The sequence below is a fragment of the Mesitornis unicolor genome, unplaced genomic scaffold (genome assembly GCF_000695765.1).
Source record: "Mesitornis unicolor isolate BGI_N332 unplaced genomic scaffold, ASM69576v1 scaffold36803, whole genome shotgun sequence".
Taxonomy (NCBI): domain Eukaryota; kingdom Metazoa; phylum Chordata; class Aves; order Mesitornithiformes; family Mesitornithidae; genus Mesitornis; species Mesitornis unicolor.
This window is the reverse complement of record NW_010173265.1, coordinates 4,316-11,699: the sequence shown is the minus strand read 5'-3', so window position 1 is coordinate 11,699 and position 7,384 is coordinate 4,316. Positions and strand designations below refer to the sequence as shown.

At 50.4% G+C, this 7,384-nt stretch overlaps 1 protein-coding gene across 1 annotated transcript; it reads right to left on the bottom strand.

Annotated features, from left to right (window-relative positions):
* Nucleotides 1–358: 358 nt before the first annotated feature.
* Nucleotides 359–6,191, bottom strand: FOSL2 (FOS-like antigen 2). Its single transcript, XM_010180679.1, has 3 exons — nucleotides 5,943–6,191; nucleotides 2,284–2,391; nucleotides 359–868 (listed from the first exon to the last, which is right to left on the bottom strand). Exons 1-3 carry the CDS (start codon nucleotides 6,180–6,182, stop codon nucleotides 359–361), a joined length of 858 nt encoding a protein of 285 aa, XP_010178981.1. The 5' UTR covers nucleotides 6,183–6,191.
* Nucleotides 6,192–7,384: the final 1,193 nt, after the last annotated feature.

The following is a 7,384-nucleotide window of genomic DNA, read 5'->3' as shown; positions in this document are numbered from 1 at the left end:
TTCACAAAGGAAAGGGATGACTAGCAACTGTCTGGAGCTCGCCTTCAGTTCTGGCCAGGAGCACTCTCAAGTCCACTACAGCCATGAAGAGGTTTCCATAGGCAGTCCCTACAGAGGGGACATCACCCTCTCCAAACAGTCCTGGCGTATCAGTCCCACCCTTGACGTTTCCTGTCTCCAGGGAGCTGGTGTTGGTACTCGCTCTCCTTTCTGGAGCTGCAGCACTTCCCCATCGTTGTTCTTGCTGCCCTTGTGCATGAACGATCCTGTGCCTGTCTCTAATCCCATGGAGGGGGGTTCCCCCCATAGTGCTGGGGGGGGATGTAACACACTGGCAAAATGGGGGGCCACAGGGGGATTACAATGCCAGCAAGGTGGGAGAGTTCAAGGAATCCGAGGACTGGTCACCACTGCTGCTGCTCCTCCGGTGAGCTTTGGAGCAGGACTCAGATGGGGAGAGAGGAGACTCCTGATCCAACACGTTGGGGTAGGTGAACACCAAGTTGGATGAGCCAGGAGTGATGGCTGGTGTTGAGGTCACCACAATGGGAGTGTTGAGTGCCTCCTCCCCATAAAAACCTCCAGCAATGCTGATGGGCTTAATGACAGATCTCTGGGCTTTGTCAAGGACCAAAGAGGAAGACGGGATCTCTTCCTCCACAGGCTCCTGCTTCACCACCACTGCTCCACTTGCTCCAGTCCGAACGCTCTGGAGGCTGCTGGATGGTGGGCTTCGACGTTCCTCGGGGCTGATTTTGCACACAGGGCTGTGAGCCACCAGCATGAACTCCAGCTTCTCCTTCTCCTTCTGGAGCTCAGCGATCTCCTTTTGCAGCACTGACTTCTCCTCCTCCAGCACTTCAGTTTCCTGCAGACAAAAGGGGAATAAATAAATACCAGAGGCTCTGGAACTGCTCCTCACCTGTAACATGGTCATCAAGTCCACTTCCCGTCTGGCAGACTCTTCCCAAGCCAAGCAGACACCAGGTCATTGCCAGCTGAGCATCCTGTGTTTCACGTGTCTAACAGCAGACTTTTCCCAAACTTCACCAATCTAAGGGTTATAAGTAGTCTTCTCATGAGCTATCCTTAATTTTGTCACAGCCAGCTTCTACCACTCTATCTTAGCCTGTAACTTCGCTCTTTCCCATTGCTGTCTGCCTGACAGACACCTTAGTAGAGAGAGGACCAATGCTTTCATCTCTACTGCATCCCCTTGATGCATCCTCAGATTAATATATTTACCTTTCCCATGGTCACATCACACTGAGGGCTCATAGTCAATCTGTGAGCAGTTAGTAACTTCCTACATGAGCTCACCACTTCACAGAGATCACAGTGTAGTAGGATGCTCTGCCTCAGTGGTGGGGGAAGACTCGACACTTGCCCCACTCTGTGTGCTCTTTGGTGAAAGAAATCCTCAGTCGTTCAGGATATGACTTCCCATTGTGCATTACTCTCACTTCTACTACTTCAGTCATGGCAATCCTTAAATTCTTTCTATAGGATGCCCTGCCTCCCCTACACTGAGAATGCCTCCCAAATTTGAGTCAGCAGCACGTTTCACTTGTGTGCTTTCACTGCTGCTGCTGTGCTTGTTAATAACATCATCTAATAAAACCAGCCCCAGGATGGTTCTTGAGCAGAAGCGCTGGATCCTTCCCTCCAGCCTCTTTCAACACAACCCACCCTTGTCTCCTCTTCGGCCTGTTCCTTACCCACCCCACGGTTCTTGTGCTCGTCCCTACCTTCTCCAGCTTTAGTTATTTCTCCCGTGGCACCAGACCACACATCTCTGTGGTGCTTCCTTTGTGCAGGAAATCAGTTACCCCCACCAAAGAAAGGTTAGTCTAAGGGATGTACCTCTGGTAGGTAGACATTGTTTTGTAGACATTGCCTTGTTTTCTACTGCTTTCAGATGATCCTGCCCTTTTCAGTGCTTCTGTTTTTAAAGCCTGCCTTTGAGGCACACAGCACCTTTATTTTCACTTACAGAAGGAGACCAGAGGCAGGGAGACTCACACTAGTTGGGAGGCTAGAAGGGAAGAGACCTCCCAGGACATTTTGGGCAGTCAGCAATGGGAATTTGAGCTCCTGAGCTCCAGGCCCAAGCCCTCACCACCATTAATGTAGGAGCAATGCCACTGGGCAGCCTTGGAAAGGGAAGGCAGCATGTGTTTTGCAGCATCTTCCTCAAACACACTAGCGGAGGGAGAGCGATGCCCTGCGAGCTGGTCCAAAGGGTGGGCGACAAGGAAGGAGAAATGTATGCAGAGCACGTACCGCCTGGAGCTTCTCTGTTAGCTCTCGACGCCTGTTACGACACTTAGCAGCTGCCAGCTTGTTCCTCTCTCTCCGGATCCTTCGCTTCTCTTCTTCCTCAGGCGACAGCTGTGGGCAAGTGCCAAGAAAACTCACAATCAGATCTGAGCAAGGCATTCCTTGAAGTTCATGAGGATTCAACCGCAACGCAAAGGAAGAAAAAAGCCTGATCCAGCAGGATGCTGGGCACTCCCCCTCTTCACTGATGTCAGCAGAAGATGAAAGCGCACAGTATCTCTGCCTGCACCAGGCCTTAGCAGAAGGGCGAGGAGAAGACAGAGCAGGGAGGTAAGATTGTGTAAGAGGACAGTGAATCTACACCAAGGCCAAACAGATAAAAGATGCTCTGACTGTTTCACAACCTGGGTGGTACATTAAGCAAAACCAGAGCATGATGTTGTAAGTGTTTCTTTCTTGAAAGAAGATATCTGCTGCTTCCCACACAGAAATAGTCGTTAGCTTGAAGGTCAGGGATGGGGTGGGGGGGGAAAAGGGAAATCAGCAGAGCTCCCATGAAATTCATGGAGTAACAATGATTTATACCACCCAAAAATCTGACCTTAGACTTTTTGAGCACACAGCGAGATAACACACTGCGCTTCTTGCATCAGCAAGCAAGGCTCCAGTGATATCAAGGGCTTCCTGAGGCCAGCTGACATCCTCACTGATGTAAATCAGGAGCAATTCCATAGAAACCCACCCAGCAACACTCTTGTGAAACCAGAGGAAGTGAGCAGGAGCCCACAAGATCTGGTCTAGCTTTTGGGGTTTAAGACGAGGTTTTACAAATCCCAGCAGCAGCAGATCGGCTTGCACCCCCCCCATCAAGGCCGAGGAGTCAGGATAGTGGTGCATGAGCCATGGGGACTCATAGCATGTGCTTGGCCATGCATCCCTCTCCACTGCAGACCAACCCCATGCCCCGCACTTCAGCCTCACCGGGCTGGTGTGTGCTGCGTGGGCTCTGGCCCAGCGACTACAAACAAAAGTGAAACTTGCACCCTGCAAAGCACGTGTCAGATCTCACGTAGTGCTAGTGGAGAATGGAAAGAAAAGCCTTTTCATAAAAGCTTTCAGTTTTACTATCTTCAGGGGCTGTCAAAATCACAAGTGAGACATCCACCCTTCTATTGTCTTTTCTTCTGAGCTTTAGTTTTACTCCAACCTAATTCTGTTCTGTTTTGGTTTGGTTTATTTCCTTAATTTTGATCTTTGCAGTTTCAGGGAGTTTACTTCAGCCTCTGGGCATTCCCCTCACTCGGTTCTGCTTTTTTACAGAATGTGGTCCATGCCTGTGACTCCACCTGCACACAGCGTGAGCCCTTGGATGCGGCACTTCAAGTGACACAAGCACTTCTAGGACTTCAGGACACAGGCTTTGGGCCAGAAAGCTTTTCCATCACCAGATCACGGCACTCCATCTCAGGGTGGGGGGTACCTCCACCCTGCTGGGCAGCAGCCAGCGGGGCTTTGGCATATTCCCTCCTAGTAAGGAGTCCCCATGGGCACCACTCATCCTGCTGCAGCTCTGCCTGCTCAGTTCCCAACTCGTACATGTGCAGGGTAAAAATGTATTTGCACACAATTATACACAGTACAGCAAACCCATAAGCATGCACACAAATCTGTGCTGACTTGGGCCTCTGCACACAGCTTCCAAGAGCCCTTTCATGCTTCAGAAGCACAGACCTCATCGAAATATGTTGGTCTGACCCAATTCTCCTCCCTAGACCTTCATTCATTTTTAAATTAACTCTGAGAGGCTGTGCTTTGCAAAAATCTCATAGATGGTGCTGAAGCCCCTGATCTGGACATGTTTAGCGTTATGCCAGGTCTAAAAGGGAATATTCTGTCAGTGGTTGCTGGATTTGTTTGAAAGCGGTTGGATTTGGCACTCTTCATGCCCCTGCTGCACACGTTATCTGTAGCTTGTCCAAGCCCAATACGTGCATTCACTGGCAGAAACATTCATCCAAACAGGCTCTTTTCATAAAGTGCTACACAATGTTTTCCAGAAAGGCACTTCGATGCGGTGTTCAAAGCACCAACAGCGGAAACCTGAGCCAAAGAGCCACGGTAAAGCACCCAGGCACTGCCTTAGCACGTGTCTAATCAAAAGGACTTGGCTTTGAATGACCTACAATGAAGGGCTTGCAAACAAGCCACAGGCCAGGAATTGCTTGGCAGGCATCCTTCAGCAAATAACTCTGAACAACAAATAAAGCGGAGAATATGGTGATCTCTTCACGGCCAATTTGTGAACACAGAGGCAGCATTTGTCAAAAAAATTAGTTGTTGCTAATTATTTCCCCAGTTCTCGTGAGAGCTTCCCTGGCTTTGGACACCAGCCCTGCACGCAGGGAACCGGGAGGTAGCTCCAGCTGGTGGAAAGGGCTGGCACATACTGAAGGCACGTACCTGAACCACTGCGGCTGCCCCATCCTTCCTCCCAAAAACAGGTCTTGGGTGTGCACAGAAGGTGCAGCTCACTCCAGACAAGTATCTTTAACCCCTTCCCTGCCTCTTAGGTCTAAACCAGAGAGGGACTCCGCATAAAATAATCAGACTGTGAATCAAAACAGATGACTCGTAAGTAAAAGTAGGGCTGGTGAGTCTTATTAGAAACAGACCTCCTGCAACAGCGTGTGCTGGTTCATGGAGGGCGCACAGTGCATCTGCAGCGACCCACACAACTGCTTCTTGGGAACGATTCAGGGAGATAGAGATTATTCAGATTTTTAACATTTTCTCTTTTTTCTCAGAAGAAATCAGCCTAGCACTGTGGATAGCTATTCACCAGACAGGCCTGGAGAAAGCAGTTTCTTACTGTGAAGAGATTCAGATGGCTGAAAGGATTTCTAGAAGATGCATCTAGTCCACCCCTCTACCCCAGCACAGGATCCAGGGTCTTGGCCCAGTAATCCCATCAGGAAGCTGGGCACAGGGCAGCAGTGGCACAAGCCACCCCATCCTGGCTATGAAAATGCTACTGGGTTGGGAGCAGAAGCATCTCTGCTTATGGGATCCCCACCTCACTGCTGTAAAGCGATCAAGAGATTGCACGTTTGTAGTAGACCCCAGACATCCAGAAGGCTCTTGCTACCCGAGTCAAGGTGCTCTAGGGAAGCTGTTCCTCCCTGCATGGTGCTGGTTGGTATGGGTGGTATCACCCAGAAGTGAGACGGGAGCAGTGCTAGCTCCCACAGAACAGACATAAGACACCAGCTGATGTAATTTGGGTGTCAGTTTTGTGAAGGACCTACATGAAAGCTTCTCTGCTTGCTCAGAGGTTTCCTTCTGCCTGGAGCGGTGGAGACACTCAAACTGAAACCCAAGGCTCGACTTCAGAGTTTCACCTGCTTTTGAAACCGAGCCGCAATGCGGCCCAGTGGTGCAAAGCCTTCGACAGAGATTGGGTAAGTCTCACCATCAATGAGAATAAAATCACCCTCCAGCTTTCACTGTACGTCACCCTGAGAAACCCCAGAACCTGTACAGAGCAGGGGACAGACCTCAATGCTCCTCTGTGGGGCTGGGAGATCCCGTGAGAGGGTGTATGTGGGGAAGCTCTGTACCCCCGTTTCTGAGGCACCCCCATCCGCTCTCCACACTCTGGTTACCTGCTCATCTCTCCGTCTCCGGCCCACTGTGGTCCCGATGGTTTTGATCACGCCAGGTCGCTGAAGGGCTGTGTGTCCGGCCACTGAAGACAGTGGGGGCAGCGGATGGCTGTAGGGGTGCGAGCGAGAGTAAGGGCTTGACATGGAGGTGATGACCGTGGGCTGGACCATCCACTGCAGGTCTTGGCTAGTTGTGATGGCGTTGATCGTAGGGATAAAAGCACTGCCTGATCCTGGCATATCTACTCGAAATTTCTAGGAGGAAAGGCAGGCCAGAAAAGAGAGAGAGAGAGAGAGAGAGAGAGAGATAAGAGAAGAAACTGTCAATGAAAGCAGAACATAAGTGGTTACTCAGAAAGCAGCTAGGCCCTCAGCAGCAGCATCAGTGAGGATCAAAGCAGCACCTGAAACAAAGACACCAATGCCTCTGCAGCATCCCAGGCTGCCCCCATCTGCCACAGCAACCCAAGGAAGGTGCTTAGCTTGGGCACTTCTCCTCTGGAGCAGCCTGGCCCTTTCCCAGCCCCCTTTCTCATCCCCCACACACCTCCCCAGCATCCCTATCACCATCTGCCTGTGCCCACTGCTCCTTCCGGCGAGGAGCGAAAGGGGAATTAAGGAGTTTCTAGAAAAACACTTCTCTGCCAGTCCAAAGAAAAGGAAGAGAAACTTCAGTTCTGAATTGCCATTGCCAAAGCCTTCTTCTACCAAAGGATTCCCCTGAAATATAGGCTCAGTCCACATAGGGTTTGGTACAGCAGCTTGCTTCTCATTCAGTGTCCGTGCTTGCCGCACACACAGCACAAGCAACCCAGCCCCAGGATGGTTACGTGCAAGGATATGCATTTTAATAGCAGCCTATAAAGTAGGTCTTAGGATTCAGATCGGACAAGTTCCTTGCAGCTCTCTGCACTGTCTAGACAAAACAAGGCAGCAGTAAAACCAAGGCAGCAGGTAATGATCTCCTCCAAAATACATGTACACCTTGTTTCAGACAGAGGTAAATCCATCTGGATAATATGCTGGCACTAAACTGCAAGGAAAACAATCGCTTGTCCCCGGAGGGGGAAGCAGGGGAGAAAGAATGCTTTTGTCTATGCAGAGCTCCTTCAGGAGGCTTTCGATGGTTAGACTCAGTTTTATAGACAGACATGCCTTGCTCCAGCAATCACTGGGTAAGGAGCGGGGCTTGTAGGACCAGCAGCCATCATTACCATCGATTTGTAAGCCATGAAATGATCCCATGAAAAATGCACATTCTTGGGTCAACAAACCAGCTTCCCCGAGAGGGGAGCGCCCTTGCATCAGCCTGACCTCAGCTCAGGTAAGTGTCCCAGATAAGGGACAGCTCTGCAACACAGATTTCCTTCTCAGGGCGTGCCTAGTCAAGCACCTTAAGTCCTTTGTTAAGCCAAGGCTACTGCAAATAGTATTTCACATGC

Excerpts from the sequence above, each read along its gene's own strand:
- FOSL2 (XM_010180679.1), bottom strand. The coding sequence starts at position 6,182 with ATGCCAGGATCAGGCAGTGCTTTTATCCCTACGATCAACGCCATCACA. Across the intron at positions 2,392-5,942 it reads GGAGACGGAGAGATGAGCAG|CTGTCGCCTGAGGAAGAAGA; the intron begins GTAACCAGAGTG and ends ACTTGCCCACAG. Across the intron at positions 869-2,283 it reads TAACAGAGAAGCTCCAGGCG|GAAACTGAAGTGCTGGAGGA; the intron begins GTACGTGCTCTG and ends TTTTGTCTGCAG.